Source organism: Pecten maximus, chromosome 14 (assembly GCF_902652985.1).
Source record: "Pecten maximus chromosome 14, xPecMax1.1, whole genome shotgun sequence".
Taxonomy (NCBI): domain Eukaryota; kingdom Metazoa; phylum Mollusca; class Bivalvia; order Pectinida; family Pectinidae; genus Pecten; species Pecten maximus.
Window position 1 is genome coordinate 31796644 of NC_047028.1, and position 18387 is coordinate 31815030.

General features: G+C 40.0%; 1 protein-coding gene across 1 annotated transcript; it reads right to left on the reverse strand.

Moving 5' to 3' along the window:
• Window positions 1-1516: 1516 nt before the first annotated feature.
• LOC117341866 lies at window positions 1517-17074 on the reverse strand. Its single transcript, XM_033903727.1, has 5 exons — window positions 17018-17074; window positions 12065-12871; window positions 5928-6121; window positions 3819-5520; window positions 1517-1990 (listed from the first exon to the last, which is right to left on the reverse strand). The coding sequence occupies exons 1-5, from the start codon at window positions 17072-17074 to the stop codon at window positions 1907-1909; spliced, it is 2844 nt and encodes a 947-aa protein (XP_033759618.1). The 3' UTR covers window positions 1517-1906.
• Window positions 17075-18387: the final 1313 nt, after the last annotated feature.

An 18387-nucleotide genomic window follows, 5' to 3' on the forward strand; every position in this document is an offset into this window, starting at 1 on the left:
AAGCTGTTGATAGGACGTTAAACAAACCACTTCAAACCAAAGATTTGGAAGATTCATTTAAATCTTTAAGTCACCTGCATGGTGTCTGTCGGACGTCTGTTCTCAAAAAGTAAAAGGCCCAGAGATCTGATAATTGGCCTGTAGCATGCTGCCCAGAAGGGTTTCATGTGTGCAATCCACATAATTCTGTTGATCACAAGCCATATCTAAGGCATCCCATATCAGCTGAAAATTAAGATGAGTTAATGCTGTCGATCATAATATTTTGATGACGAATTAATGGACCAATCAAGGGTTTGTGTCCAGTATCCTGACACAAGTATATCCAATTACTTAGGTGGTTAATGTACTAGCGGTATGTTAATGCCAATTCGCTCTTATCCGTTTCTTCAAATGGGACAACAATGGAAGAGAGGTAACTTTTTGCAACTAATTATGATGAGATATAAACGTTTTGTAACCCTCCTGCAGAGCCAGGAAAAGAATGTCTTCTGCTTCTCGCTGAATGTACCGGGCCTGCCATCGACGTTTTTTTTATAGAATCCCCGAGAAGGCCCGACAAAGTTTGTGAAAAGATATGACCTTGACCTTATTCAAAGTTACGGGTCAAATTTACTAAAAAATTCAAGCGACTTCTTTTGGTTCCTTTGATGGAGCCCACAAATGTTGGGATGATATACAATGTCAGAAATCAAATTGTTCAAACATAAGAAGTAAATTCTTTTTTTGATAACCTGAAAGATTAAAAATGAATCTCTTATGATTAAACGATACACATAAAAAAGTAAATTCCAGATGAGCGACATAGGCCATTATCGGGCCTCTTGGTTTATGCGACGTCTGTTTCGGGAACATTGTCTCGGAGACTAAAAACCGCCATTGTTGAAATTTAGCATTGGAGTTTGCGAACAACAGTCAGGCGTTGGAATAACTGCCGGTGCTTTTCCCTTTACCAGTGTGTATTCTATCATATTCTATTAAATACATGTATGTCCTCCATATTACTATGGGAATTGCGAAGACTGTGATATAGGCCGCATGCGATGCACTCAGCAAGGCACATTCAGTATGGACTCATCAATATACTATTGAGTCAGTGAGCTTGATTTGTTTATCTAAATCCCCCAGTGTTCAGCTTTCAGTATATATTGAAGTGCTTATTTCGATTGATATTTTTCTCTAATAATCAATTTGGATTTCGCCTTGGTATTTAATGACGGCAAGTTTGTCCATGTCCGTTTCTTGTACACCCGTAATCACAATTGAAGCAATTAAAAATGATATATATATATATATACTGTATAAAGTAAAGTAAATAAATACATAGAATAGCAAAGTGAAAATCAGGCCTTAATTCGAATTTAAAAGCGATGGTTTTAGGATGCCGGAAAGTTTTACACGAATGCATTTCTAAAAGCACTCGCAACGAGCAAGAGCCCTACAAACAACACGACATTCCATTTATGTTGTTATTAACTTTGTTTTATTCCCACTGATGTGGAAAGCAGGTCAGAGTTTAATGAAAAAATATAACTATTCACAGTTTGTTAATGTCCCGTTAAAATCTTGAATGTGGCAGATACAAATGGTCCCTCATCACTGCCAAGTAAGGCTTGGTCCTGTTTCAGGTAGAATTTCCAGTTTTGTCCAGTCGATGTTGATTAAATCCCTACACGACGTAGTATAGTTTCTCTCGGGTTACTCTGATGTAGAGATTTGTGTCCACTCATTGTTAACTAATGCTTTGTACGACGTAGTATAGTTTCCCTCGGGTTTCTCTGATGTGGACATCTATGTCCAGTTTTGTCCAGTCTTTGTTAACTAATGTTCTGTTCGACGTAGTATAGTTTTCCTCGGGTTTCTCTGATGTGGACATCTATGTCCAGTTTTGTCCAGTCATTGTTAACTAATGCTCTGTACGACGTAGTATAGTTTCCCTCAGGTTACTCTGTTGTAGGGATCTAGACTCGTATTCATCTCCTGAAATCACCTGGAATATAATTTATTAATCAATACTAAATATTTCTAATCGGAGCAGAACAATATAGTCACAGAACATTACACTGCAAACAAAGAAAATTAAGACACGATATAGAAGAGAATATATTTGAATATATCCTCTTGAAATAGTACAAGAAAAATAAGATTAGCGTAAACGTATTCTGCTTCATCGACGACTCCCCTTTTGTACACGGTATTCCTTCATCGACGACGCCCACTTCATCACGACACCCTTTTATCGACGACGCCCACTTCATCACGACACCCTTTTATCGACGACGCCCACTTCATCACGACACCCTTTTATCGACGACGTTCCTACATCGTCGACACCCCTTTATCGACGACATCCCCTTCACTGACGACGCCTCTACATATACAATGCCCCTTGATAGGTGACGTCCCCTCATCGAAGACAACCCTACATCGACGACGCCCACTTCATCACGACACCCTTTTATCGACGACGCCCACTTCATCACGACACCCTTTTATCGACGACGTCCCTACATCGACGACGCCCACTTCATCACGACACCCTTTTATCGACGACGCCCACTTCATCACGACACCCTTTTATCGACGACGTTCCTACATCGTCGACACCCCTTTATCGACGACATCCCCTTCATTGACGACGCCTCTACATATACAATGCCCCGTGATAGGTGACGTCCCCTCATCGAAGACAACCCTACATCGACGACGCCCACTTCATCACGACACCCTTTTATCGACGACGCCCACTTCATCACGACACCCTTTTATCGACGACGTCCCTACATCGACGACGCCCACTTCATCACGACACCCTTTTATCGACGACGCCCACTTCATCACGACACCCTTTTATCGACGACGTTCCTACATCGTCGACACCCCTTTATCGACGACATCCCCTTCATTGACGACGCCTCTACATATACAATGCCCCGTGATAGGTGACGTCCCCTCATCAAAGACAACCCTTCAACGACGACATCTCTTTATCGTCGACGTCCCTACATCGTCGACACCCTTTTATCTACGACGTCCCTACATCGACGACACCCCTTCCTTTATCTACGACGTCCCTACATCGTCGACACCCCTTTATCTACGACGTCCCTACATCGTCGACACCCCTTCCTTTATCTACGACGTCCCTACATCGTCGACACCCCTTTATCTACGACGTCCCTACATCGACGACACCCCTTTATCTACGACGTCCCTACATCGTCGACACCCCTTCCTTTATCGTCGACGTCCCTACATCGTCGACACCCCTTTATCTACGACGTCCCTACATCGTCGACACCCCTTCCTTTATCGTCGACGTCCCTACATCGTCGACACCCCTTTATCTACGACGTCCCTACATCGTCGACACCACTTTATCTACGACGTCCCTACATCGTCGACACCCCTTCCTTTATCGTCGACGTCCCTACATCGTCGACACCCCTTTATCTACGACGTCCCTACATCGTCGACACCACTTTATCTACGACGTCCCTACATCGTCGACACCCCTTCCTTTATCGTCGACGTCCCTACATCGTCGACGCCCCTTTATCTACGACGTCCCTACATCGTCGACACCCCTTTATCTACGACGTCCCTTCATCGTCGACACCCCTTTATCTACGACGTCCCTTCATCGTCGACACCCCTTCCTTTATCTACGACGTCCCTTCATCGACGACGACCCTGCATTGACGACACCCTTTATCTACGACATCTCTTCATCGACGAAATCCCCTTCATCGACGACGCCCACTGAATCACATTCTCAAAATGAGAACTATATGAACATATTTCTGATCGAGACTTACCTTGTAGATACACAGAGGGGTGAACGTTCCAGATCCAGACTCGAACCTCGCACACAACCTCATATCCGTCCCTCTTGCGCCTGTGTTCACTTTCCCTGTCCACAACGAAGAATTGGAATCTGATTTTTCCAGATGGAACCAACCACCACTTGTTACTACGGCAACATCGTGAGCCGCGTTTAGTTGTAAAGAAAACTCTACCTCTGATTTGGAGGGAATTTGACCGGAAAGTGGAGAATGAAGACAGAAATCAATTGGCACATCATGAGTCCTGCTCGGAAATGGAGCCCAGTTAGCACATGGAACCTCCGCAAGGATTAGAGCATTGTGCCAGCACGCCGTGGAACCTTTCAACGATTCCACGTAGAGAGAAAAGAGGTAGGTACCTATCCTTGGAAGAAGAACTGTACACGACAGAAGCTTGTCATCAAGATTACATTTTGTGTAAATTGTCATGTCCATGCAGTCCCTTCCCAGAAGTCGTAGCTTTATGAAGCTATTTGCGATTTGTTCGTGGTCAAATACAGGTTGGAGTACCAATTCCCCTGTAGCGGGAGCTTTAGAAAAAGCCGTGAGCCACTCTTTCTGATCGAATCCTGCATTTAAACCTGCCCTGGTGATGCCGAGCTTGTTACCTGTGAATCCAAGCGGAAGTGTAACATCTGAGGCCTGACTCCTAAACTCGAGCAGATAGGAGCAGACGGCAACTATAGCGCTTCGTATCTTCTGACAAATGTTCAGCACGTATTGTCCAGGGCCTGGCGAATGCACAAGAAAGTGGATAAGACCATCAGCCGCCCAGAAAAATACGTACCTGTCTAGAACCTCTTCATACTGTTCTCCTCCTGTCAGTATTACCATTATATCCTCACTATCACAGTCACTTGTCATTCGGAATTTCAGGTGCAAGGCTGATCCTTCACAGACGATAGATGAATCAAAACAGTTCGCAGGGGACAAGCCAGCTTTCAATGTGTCGGCGCCTGGTCCCCATTGATAACGCCCTTGGGATAGAGACGGAAAAAATGTTAGATCTCCAGAAAGCTTATTACATTGTATTTTATACGAGCACAAATGCATACACTTGTAGGGGTGCTCCAGAATATCCAATCCGTATATTACAAGGATGAATTCACCTGTATGAGGCGGAGTAATACGAATCACTAACTCTGAGATGTCAGATATTCGAGTTTCTACGAATGTGCTAGAACAGTTCTTCGGTAGACTGATCTGCACCGGATTGCCCTGGTATAGAAGTTTCGCTTCGAACAGAAGTTGATTCCGTTCTGGGTAACGAAACAACACCGTTAACCTCTCGCCATCACACGAGATGTTGTACCTGTCATGACTGTGAAGTTGAAAGTCATAGTGGAAGAAGTGGGGCGTCAATACCACCATATTGTCCCACTCTGACCTACTGACGGGACGACTTAGTTGTTGCCAGTAACGTTTCTGCGGCAGATGCGTTTGAATGAAGCACAACGGACTCACAAGCCACGAGGTACAGAATGATGGTCTATACACCTTCCACAAATGCTTCTCGTCCCGAAATGCACTGCGTCTCGTGGTATCAATGTACTTCCAGATGTCGTTTAGCAGTACCGCCGACCAAAGGGACAGCCTGGGCTTATGTTCGGTTCCGTCAACTGCTATGTCAAACTTGTGATATCCGCTAATGGTTGCAGTCGGTATATCCATGGATCTAGAACAATTTGTAGAATTCTTTTATCTATCATAAATAATGACATCGTATATCTTTTCATTTCTACTAATACATCAATATAAATATAATCAGTTACTAACAGACATGTTGTTTGTTACCGTGTCCTATTTCCATTGATCAAAGCTGCATTACGCCAGTTATGTACAATATATTTATATTAAATGGGAAAAGAGGAAGTAGGTCCTGCTAATATATAATATACATGTGTATAGAAAACTTGACGAATGCTAAATTTTTCGAGAAAAAAAAACAAACTCCGTTTTCTTTTCTTATTAGATTATTTGTAAAATATATTGCGTTCAGATAAGTAGACATGTAGGCAGTACTTGATGATTTGATATATTCTAAAAACAATAAACATGCACTGAAAAGAATGCACATCATACCTGCATATATAGTTGAAAACGTGTACTCGAAGTATGTCCTCTTCCATCCACCCATTCGTCATTTCTCCAATCATATCCTCTAGTTCGTCCCTCCTCGAGAAATGGACCAATGAAAAAACACATCCTATGATTGCTACATTATCAGTACAAGACGTCTGGATTTGCGCAAGGACATCCTTCAGATTGACGTTCTCCTGTTATAAGACAGGCATAGAAAAAGGTTATTTGCTGGTAGCATTGTATTTAACGAATTTTACATATGTAGTTCATCTGAGAAAATTCCAGAAATTTTAGCCTGGACATAACTGCAACAATTTCTTTTTAATTTAATTTGATTTGATTGTATTATTATTATCATTTGGGAAAATATTTTTGTCCTAATTTGGGTCAAGAGAAAAAAGATAGTGATCATTAGTTTCAACAATAGCAGGATAGATGCATTGAAAATATGGCATATGTGTTTAATTTTTTAGAGGATTTGTTTCAAAGTCGATATTGAATGATTTTCCCGATATTGAATAATTTTCCAATTCATGAAACTTGTATGTTAATAATATGAAAGGATAAAACAGCTAACGGAACACTTTTGTGTGCAATTGTCCTAAGCAGAATGCCATATAGTTAAGATATCTGGAAATCATGACAAGGTTGATAATGATGAGTGAACCGTTTTAATCTGATTGCTAAATATTTTGGCATGAATTACCACAATGGTATAGTCATTATGATTAATGGGAATTAAGATTCAAGTATCAAGTATGTCATAGGATATGATGGAGGAGGGGCATTCTTTAAACTAAATAGTCTTAGCTAAGAGGGTATCACATTCCACATTCTCGTTGACCAGTGAGAGACACTCTCCATTCAAGGAGGTTTTTACCTCATGAATATTCATAGTAATGTGTAGTATTTAACACGTCCACAAATCGACATCTTTTAAAGAAAACATAATTTGGTGGGAAAGTGCAAACAGAACTCAATGCATCTAGCCATTAACAATATGGGTTGCTAGATACCCTTTTAGCCTTAGGCTATTTAGTTTAAAGAATGCCCCTCCTCCATCTTATCCTATAGGATACTTGGAGGAGGGGGCAAAGCTCTCACTAAGCCCTCGGCTTACGAGGGTATCACATAGCGATTTTAACACTATCAACAAAATAAAGTAACAATGTAATATCAACATCTGAGCCATGCCCTGACAACTTGGTTAACACGTAACCATCAACGTTCATCTCGTCATTAACGTCAACGGCCTTAAACAGAGATAGCAAAGACAAAACAGTCCACATCTCTGTTGTAATATGTATTGAAGGTAGCTGCTCTAGACCAATCTGCTTTATACAATATATCACTGAGTTTGATGACTGACAAAAATGCAACAGAAGTAGTACTTCGGTAAGAGTGTGCTTTAAAATGTGTAGTGTCAATACCAGTGAAGCGTAGAACCTCCTTCAGCCACCTGGCGATAGTAAATGTACTGCTGGCTTTGAGGCCAACAATTCTTTTAAGATAATTCTTTTAAACTCTGACAACGCATAGTCTTTTGTCAACTTGGTAACTGGTAAACTCCAGATGTCTGGCAGGCTTCCCTAATTTGGATGTCTTTTCCAATTCAACTATTTCAAAAGTAACTTTATTACCAGACACCTTCATGAAATCAATATCAAGGTAATGTAGTTCTTGTGCTCTGGACGCTGATGACAAAGCTACTAAAGCCACTAATTTGAGAGTAAGGAAATTTAATGAGAGCTGCTTGAGGGGGTATAATGTTCGTAAAAAATCCTTTACTACTGAAACATCCCACGTGTAGGAATACCTTGGTTTAGGTGGTCTTGGGTTGTAAAACCCTCTCATCAGTCAAGAAATATGTGTAGACCCCATGGACCACTTCCCTCCTAATAGAGGTAGAGTTTGAGTTAACGTTATGGCTACTGATGACAGAGTAAGATAAGCCAGTCTTAAACAGGTAAGATAATCATTACCGGAGCTTCAGACGGGAGAAATAGATCAATTTTCCTGAAACAACACAAGCTACTCCACTTTCTCCAAGCCTGCTCATACTGTTTATTTGTTTATTGTCCCCAAGACGATCCGATGTACAAGACAACGTCTCTTGAAAGACCTTGAATCCTCCAAAGTTTCCCTGATACAGTGCAGGCGTCTAGACCGAGGTGTCTGCTCATTGGATGGACTTCTCCGTTGTGTGGTAATGTTAACAGGTCTCCGTCGCCATAATAAGAGGAAAGGTTGTGTCTCTTCACTTACTATCTTAACAATTATTCTACTCAACAATCCAAATGGTAGGGGAAAATGTATGGTATGTAATCTTCCCATGAAACTGAGAATGCATCCACTATCAATGCCTCTGGATCATAAGACCAGGCAGCATAATCAGCACATCTTGCATTTAATCTTAGAAGCAAACAAATCAATATTTGGTTGACAAAAATGTGAACAAATCCTATCAAAAATTTCACTTTTGAGCATCCATTCTGTGGTCTGAAAATTAAATTATCTGTACATACAGGAATAAACAGCGGTCAAAACACCACTCCCAATTTTTTTTCTAGCTATTATATCATGTTTAATATACTGCATGCCACCCCATGCCATTAATATAGGAAACTGCTGTAGAATTATCTGACTTAATACCTATGCTGAAGTGAGATTCTTTAGAGAAAAAATGCCCTGATTCTGAGAAAACTGCCTTAAGCTCCAAAAAAATAATATGATATCACCTTCAGACCTAGACCACCTGCCTCCAGCAGAACCACCAGTGCAGTATGCCCCCCCCCCCCCCCCCCCCCCCCCCTTGCAGGGATGCATCTGTTTCTATCCAAACTGCAGGGGGGTGCTTGTCTTATTGATTTATCATTTAATACAACAATATTTTGTCTCCACCAACAAATCTCTTGTACACTCTGTTAAGTTAAAACCAGGAGTGAGTCAAAATCATCATAGTTGTGTTTGAACCACTTGATCTTGTCCCTTTCTAAATGTCTATAATGTGAGGGCCCCGATAGGATTGCATGGAACGCATGGACTAGGAGCCCAATGAGTGAAGCCAAATAAAGCTGAACTTTCGAACTTGTCACATGACTCAATGATTTTATCTACCTTTTCCTGTGGAAGACAAACCTTAAATTGATCAGTATCAATACCAAGTCCAAAAAATACTATTCTCTTTGTTGGAATCAATACTGATTTTTCAGTATTATCAGTATAACCTAGATTTGTCAATTGATCTACCATTCTCTGTGTATTACTGACGGAACAAGAGTCATCAATGTAATAGGCAATCTAATACCTGCTTTCCTGAAGTCAGCATATACAGGTTTCAACACCTTTGTAAATACTCTAGGAGCTGAATACAACCCAAACGGTAAAACCAAAAAAACTATAAAAAAAAAAAACCCTGCTCTTTCCATGAGAACCTTAGGTATTTTTGATACTCCGGATGTATAGAAGTAATAAAATAAGCATTATTCAAGTCTATTGACGTTAAAAAATGACCCTTTTGAATCAAATCAAAATAATTTTAATATGTTCCTGTTTAAAACGTTTATTTTCTACAAAAGCATTTAGTCCATGTATATTGATAACTGGCCTAAATTTCCCATTCTTTTTAGGAACAATGAAAATGTTTGATATAAATTGACCTGGCTCTGGTTCAACTTCTCGTATAGCTCCCTTCACTAAGGAGCTAAGCTAATTTTCTTATCAATAATTGTAATCACTCGCAGCCATCTTTAATTTTGACTATTGCAGGTTGCTCCAGCTATATTGTACTATACCAGGTTACTAATTGTTCTGAAAGAAGAGTGAAAGAAGGAAAAAGAAGAGAAAAGGTCAATCTTTCATTTGACTGATATAGATCATTCAATGATGGGCGCCAAGATCCATCAGGGATCTCTTGTTTAGCTCTGAAACGCGTGAGAATAAGGGTCAAGTTGTTTAATTCTGGCGGAGTATTCTCAAGGCAATAATTCAATCTTGCAGTCTACAGTCATACACTGTTTGTATCGGTATTGTCGTGGAATCTTTCTTTACGGCATGATGCGGAATGTAATGTAGCAAGGTATGTGACGATCATTGTTATCTTGAATAGCGTCAACTTTTTCTATAACGCTGCGTTCCTCCTGTTCTTGTATTGTTTCCAAAGATTTTAAGCATCTCTGGCTCGCGAGCTAAAGGGCGAATAACACTCTCTGTGAGACTTTTTGCAATCTTCTTATTTGAAGGTAGTTCTGGACACTCATCTTTCCATGGTATTTTTAACGTCAGGGTGCCTTTGGCACCTGCTGTTATAGGCGTGGTGGGGAAATGTTGTTACTGATAGATCTGTTCCGGCTAACTATTCCTCTTTTCTGTCATACAAATGATATACATCCGCAGCCTAATATAGTTCCTATTTTGATAGCAATTATTGACTTAATTTAAGTGATGTAAACCGTGTTTACTCCAATAATTTAAAATGAAATGTGAATACTTGGTGTTCTAGACTATTTTAGAGTATAAATATCAACCCTTTTCCTCGTCAGTATATGCAATTTTGTTGGCGTAGGATTACGTAGTCCTGTCTCGATACTGCCTTGAAAACGAAAGTAGAAAAATCAGTTTGATCGCCGTGGAAATTTACATGCATTCACAGAGAAACGTTCCACATCTGTTCATCCTGAGTTCATATGCAGGAACATTTGATAGCTTAAAACCAATCCTATTTACGTAGTCAAATGCACCCGAGCATTCCACGAGATAACTTCAGCTGTCACGTGACTCATCACTAGTCGGCCAAAATGGCGGTTATGTCTACTGTAACTAAACCAACGACCGTTCGCAGTTTCATATTCATTTGTATGTCGCTAGAATACGCAAGAAATATGACCAGGAATTGAGGGCAAGTTGTAACAAACTACATTGCCGTTTTTCGTGAGGATTTTATTAAATAAGGTTATTATTTGTTGTTTGAAAAGAATCTAATGATTGTGATCCGTGACTGATCATGATGTACTGGCGTCGGTGTCAAAACTAGATATGTCTCGTCGGACAACGCGACCGCAGTTTTCTATCGGAGTGAAAATGTGTTACTACGGGTCATAAAATAGATGTTTGATAGGCCTTATTAATAACTTATAGTATAAATAAATTCGGCTGTTTACATCTTGGATTTTATCTTTAGACCGATATGTCGTTCAGTTGATTCTTTTTCAAAGTATACAAGCAGCTTTACTGATTCAGGAGTATATCAATAATCTTCCACAAGCATTAAAGAAATGGGAAAAGAACTATACTCAGCTATTGTAAAGTTGTCAGCTGATATATATGTTATACAAGTTTTCTTGAATATATATAGAATAGGAATACCAGGGCCAGATGAAGACATTTCATCTGATACAAATGTAACTGTCTGACTATAAAATCCAATTTTAAATTTCTTATAATATGACCTCAGACCCTGACGTTTCTCAGGGCCTTTGGCCCTTTGATTGATACGTAGCGTCCGTCGTGATAAGAAATAAAATGCAAAAAAGGAAACAAATCACTCGCTGTAAATTACAGGCCCGTCAGTCTCACATCAGTTGTGTGCAAAACAGTGGAAACACTCGTAGGAATCACATAGTTAAACAAATGAAAGCCAACTCACTTTTCTGTAATAAACAGTATAGATTCATATCAGACAGATCGACAACTCTTCAACTCCTTACTATCTTGATAAAAGGACCATGGAAATATTGTCGATTGTATTTATACTGATTTTCAAAAAGTGTTGATACCATACCGCAAAAGAGATAATAAGTTCAAAAACTAAAAGCATATGGACTACATCATACAGTAGTAAGTCTCTGAAAATATACTCATAACAGAGTTCACGAATGAAGAGGAAAAACAGCGTCTTAATATGTACTGTAAATGTGTGGAATAATTTAGCAGAAAATGTAGTATGTGCTTATTTTCAAAAATGAACTTGACAATTATTGAAAAAAAAACGATGATCTATTTTACAATTTCAGGACCAGTTTATGAACCGTAGTGTCGTTACATTAAAAAACTATTATTATAACAATTACCATGTACGGAGTTCAACAACGTACGGTTTAAACCGCAGACGAAACTCAAAGTCACCTTCATTACCTTACCTTGAGCGACCTGGCCTTTAGATTTGATACGACAGCCTCGATCCCACATGTGACCACCGTTTCCTGTGCTATGTACGGGTGTGGGAGCGGACGACCCGAGTCGTCGCGAGGAGGTACATCTCTATTTTCCTCCCATGACTGCTGAGCTGTATGAAGCACTTTTGGTGTTGGAAATCTTTCAAATAATCCGTTATTTTTCTGACTGGCTTTCTCAATTGCAGTCAAGTAGTCTCCAGCCACGTCAAACTCGGTACTGTCTACCAAATCGTCCAATGTGTTTGATATCTTTTCGTCCTCATGGCAAGCTACTGTGTTCTCGGTAAATTCACTGCCCGACATACCTTTTTCACTTAATATTGTTTCTTTTACGACATTATCCAACAGTTCACTGATCAAAAACGTAACGATTTCCTTCCCAAATTCATCACTTCCGCGTGGTGTCACACATTCAGTAGATTCTGCCGATGTGACGTCGTCGGTGTCATCATCAACTCCTTCAGAGTTCGTGGTAGATTCAGGTGTACAATTATCTTCACAGATAGAATCAAATGCTTGAATGACCTTGGCATTTTCCGTTTTTGAAGGATATAGTCCCACATAAGCTGTGTTAATTGGTGGAACCACCTGTTCTATAATGATACCCTTTTCTCTACATATCAAATCAGACCACGTTACTTCACCTCCTGTGGCGGCAATTTCCACAACCTGATGACGCATTAGTGGCACGTCTGTCTGACTGAGGGCGTCATCGCCAATCAGTTCTTCTGCGGAACAGTCGATATCTGGGGTCAGCGAAGGGTCACTCACCTGCAACAGAATATTGGTACTATAGAATGGCTACTCCCCTTGAAATAAAGCGAAACGAACCGAAACAATTTCATGTAATGGAATACAGAAAGGCATTGGCACCCCAGTGGTATTCAGTTTAATTCACATATAACGCTACACTTTTTTCCAGTCTCCGAAAACTTACGGAATATAACTATAGCAATGTTTGTTTTAACCGCCATTGATGATTATAGATCTCATGTGTACTTGTTTTCCACTTCACTTTGATCGCCTTATGATACTGCACAGGAACAGCTTACCTCTACTATAGTAATCGATAATACGCGTTCGCTGTAATCAGTCTGCATGAGTCATGAATTATTCGTAAAAGGTATTCGATAATTTCCTACTGCTTGAAAATCCCCCAACGGCACCGTACATAAACACATATTCCTCTTTAAATCCATCTCAACACTCGTTTTGTGCATTGGAGAACTCTTAGCTTAATTATTACTGGAAATTGTTATATGACCCCTTAAGACAAAAATATTTTCCTTTTTGCTGTGATTTTCGAATACCATAAAGTCAACGTGAGCCTGGCTATATAGATCCGACTTTACTAAACCTCGTTATATAATGGGGTGTTTCTATTGTGCATTTTTGCGGTAACAAAGTCGTCCAACAATTTTTAATTTAGCACCAAATGCGGAGTGTGAAATGGATGTCATCGTGGTCGAAAGATTTAGAAAATGCTGCCTCGTGAAAGGGTTCTTCTTTTCCCAACCTGGGTCCTTATTTGTAAATATAACACACATTTATACAAGAGGGGTCGGTAATTTTAACTAGATCAGTTTGTACTACTCATTTTACGTCCATTTAAATTAATGAAATCATTCAGTATCATTCCATGATCGATGTATCACTGTCAATAATATAATTACATTCCCACTCAGCATTTCACAGGTAAATTCCCATTACAAATGGGTATACAATCTTAAAACGTATATTGATTCATTTCAAGCTTTGTATTATCAATGTACGGGGGCTGATTGGTAAGTTGTGAGCATCATATTGAAGGATTTGAATTTTGCCGGACATATTGTATTATTTTTCAATCTAAAGCCACAATTGTAAATGGCAGTCATGGCAATGACAGACTCGTTCATCCTAACAGATTTTGTCTATTTTGCAAAAGCCGATTGTCTTGTTAACTTTAGAGTGCTATCTCGTCGATATAAACTAACCAAATGAGACCAGTCCTTTGGTACACAGCCCTATATAGTCAGAGAAAAGTAGGACTTAAAAAGAACATCCTTGAGTACCTCCTTCAATTCGAGGTTCACAACATATCAATCAACCATCATAGCATATACGTTGCGTCCATTCTCTGTGAACTCACAAAGTGTGTTACACTTAATGTCTATGATCGTAATTAAGCGTCTAAGCTCAACTAATACGATTTATATACATATGTACAAGGAACTTCCCGATACGGGGTCTTCCCCGAACACCAACCCTGGTTAGGGTGGGATGTTTACATAGGGGTTAAGGTGTGTTGATAGGGAGTTATAGTCTGTTACAGAAATGTTCTCAGTCTAAGAACACAGGTATATCAGAACACAGGTAAATCAACTCACCTGATAGGTGATCAGAACATCATTAAAAGCTGTTAATGATTGCCAAGCTGTTTCAGAAATCGTGTATAAAACTGAAGTGGACTTTGGAAAATCATCATATTTTGCTCCGATATTTGAATTATCAACATCTTGGCATACAAATGTTCTGAATCTTGAATTGTAAAAAAAAATGTACCGTTAAATACTTTTGAATCATATTTTCTGTAAAACTTTAACATTTTGTTAAATTTATTAAGAAGTTGATATAATTTGTTTTTAGATTTAGTGTAAATACTTAAGAAATACTTGTATAGGATTGTTCAATTTACATCTTTTATATTATTGCAGCCTTGTATCATTTTTTGTTGTATAGTGTAAATATACTGAAACGAAAAAGAAACGCAACTTCAAATTGTAGGTTTAATCAAATAATACTTGTGAGCATTATGTTTAAATTTCATATGTAATAGTTAATATTGAATATTGATGTAACATCCTTTAAATGTTTAGAGATTTTTAAGAACAGGTCACTTTGCTAGAAGGTCATGATTGGTAGTACCCTACGTGAATCCAAGTTGAAATGGCAGCAGTTTTGAAACCGTGCCCTAATATCGTGTGTGTCCTCCTCGAACAGTTATCACATCTCTAATTCTTTGTTGCATTGAGTTCATCAGGGCATTGACTTTCCGTATTGGAATGTTATTCCATTCTTGGACGAGTGCATTTGCTAACTGAGGGAGGGTATTTGGGGGGTTACGGCGATTTCGAATTCTTCTGTCTAATTCATCCCACAAATGCTCGATTGGGGACAGGTCGGGGCTATATGGAGGCCAATCTATAGGAACAATGTTCTGTGTCGCAAGAAAGTCTCTACAGACTCTTGCAACGTGTGGTCTCGCGTTATCTTGCTGAAAGGTTAGATGATGCTGCCTAACAAACGGCACAACATGGGGCCTAAGGATCTCATCCCGATAGCGTACGGCCGTTAAATTCCCATTGACTATCACCAAAGGCGTCTTCAAACCATGGGAGATTCCCGCCCAAACCATAACTGATCCACCCCCAAATCGGTCGTGTTCCAAAACACAGGCGTCAGCAAAACGTTCGCCTCGACGCCGGTACACACGTTGACGGCCATCTGCTCGAAATAACGTGAATCGAGATTCATCGGTGAAGAGCATAGACCTCCAACGTCTCATAGGAAAACGTCTGGGCATATGTGCCGTTGCCCATTGCATACGACGTGCTCGACGTTGCGGTGTTAGTGGTAAACCAACGTACTGTCGCCTTGCACGCAAATTAGCCTCACGCAGTCTGTTGATCACTGTTTGGGGATGAATTCGACGGTTATGATTACCAATCGTATTCCTTGCCGTTTCAGCGGCCGTTAATCTCCTGTTACGCAGGTGTGCCAACCTAAGAACCCGGTCTTGACGTCGCGACGTTACGCGTGGACGTCCTGATCTCGGCTGGTCATCGACTCTTCCTGTTGCGTTAAGACGTGAAACTAATCGACTAATAGTCGATTTGTGAACTCTGAATTGTCGAGCGACGTGAAGTTGCGTGTTTCCTGCCAGAAGCATCGCTATAGCACGTCCTCTATCAACCTTTGATAACCGTGGCATAATTGTAAAAGGAATTATTGTTTGCAAAAGTATTGGCGATGATGTGGCTCAATGTTAGTGATGAATTGATACTGGTTTGAATGAAAAAAGAACGCATATGTTTGTACAGGCACGGTTTTTGATGTTTTTACCGCGCCGGAAGTGCATAGGTCTCTAGTCACACTTGGGTGATTTTGAAGATTGGTATGGGTGTTAGGCAGGGTGCATGTTTATTTCCGCGATTTTTATACAGATATGTATATTTAATACAAAATTAATCACAATTTTCCATGTTGCGTTTCTTTTTCGTTTCAGTATATATATCTGATTATTAACATTTGAATTGGCATAATTACTGAATCTTAAATTCATACTTTTTCACTGCACAGGAATTGTATATTAGTTAGACTGTATTTCTTTCGTATTGATTAACTGTACGCTTTTCAGATTTGTATTTATAATTAAGTTATTGTAGAATTATTGTACAATTCTTTAAAAGTTGCATCTGTTTCTGATTTAGTGAGGAGGAATAGTTTTTGTTTATATTTTAACTTGCATAGAGTTATAGCTATACATATACTGTATTAGGTTTTTTTCATATGTGTTATCATATAATACTGTATAGATCGGTTATTGTAGAATTAATGAAATATTCTTGTAAAGTTGTATCTGTTTCAGGTTTGATTAGTACATATTTTCTTCGAATAGCTGTACATATGTTTTTTTCAGATTTAGTTAGATTATCATATAATTACTCTATAGATCAGTTATTGGAGAATTATTGTTATATTCTTGTAAGTGTGTATGTGTTTCAGGTTCAGTTAGTAGTAATAGTTTTTGTTTATCATACACGGAATGGCGAACGCTAAGGTCAACGTTAAGTTCATCATCAACAGAAGAGCCGGACGCAACCTTTCACATGACGGCTTCATCTACAGACAGATTCACAGAAGTGGTGACAGGACCTTCTGGATATGTTCAACATCCGGATGCTCAGCCTCTCTTTCAACAGTGAACGACATCCTGATACCCATACTTCTTACCCAGCTAGTGTTGTTGCCAAACAGATAATGAACCAGATTACCGACCGCTGCGTAGATTCCGTAAGATCGATACCCTCCATCTTCGACGAGGAACTAAGTCGACTTTGAGATAACGACTGGAATGAAACCTCCAGAGCTATGGTCCACCATCTGCCGACGTTCTATATTGCCAAGTCGTCACTTTACCGAGCTCGCCGTAAGCAGACTCCAGCATTACCAAAGACCATGGCCGACATCAACTTAGACGGAAAATGGACACAGACATCCACTGGTGAACCATTCCTGCTTTTTGACGACGATAAAGGCTACAACAAAATCCTCGCATTCGCTACATCAGAGAACCTCGCCGTCCTTGCAGCTTCTGGCGTTTTCTTCAGCGACGGCACCTTCTACACATGTCCTTCACCGTTTCATCATATATACAGCATCCATGCACAGATTTACGGTATTATGACTCATATCATCTACGCACTACTTCCCGGAAAGAGCCGGGCCATCATCACCCGATTCTTCACCTTACTGCAGGAACACATGACACATTTCCACATTCCCTACCAACCGACTACAGCTTTCGTCGACTTTGAGATCGCCGCTCACAACGCCATCAGAAGTGTCTTCCCTGGCATCGACATCAAAGGCTGCTTCTTCCACTTCACCCAGTGTATATGGAGAAAGGCCCAGTCAACCGGACTTCAGATGCTGTACCGTGCCAACGACGACGTGAGACTCCTAGTCCGCCGAGCTGCTATGTTGCCACTCATTCGTTTGGAACGTGTTGAGGACGTCTGGTTCCAGGCCCTAGAGGATGCGGAGGATGCTGACATCCCTCACCCTATCCTGCCATTCACCGATAATGTGACGGAACAGTGGATAGACGGAGATAGACAAGCATGGAACCACTACCTGACTGAAGGACCTCGCACAACCAACCACCTCGAGGCCTGGCATGGAAAACTGAAGAGACGAGGACCGCTACCAAAATGGAACCATCGACATCATGATCTACGCCGACTCAGCATCCGAGCTCCTGCATCTTGGTTAGAATTGACCCATCGACATCATGACCTACGCCGATTCAGTATCCTAGCTCCTGCATTCCCAAAGCATAGTTTTCTTCACATTAGTGTTGTCTTACAACTTAAAGTGATATCTTTATATCAATATTCATAATATTCCGTAAATTGATTATATATTTGTATTGTACTAAAGTAATACAACGATGTATAGGTAGTATTTTAAGGTCAAAAATCATTTTTCATGAAAATAATATTCAGTTATAATTTAAAATTAAT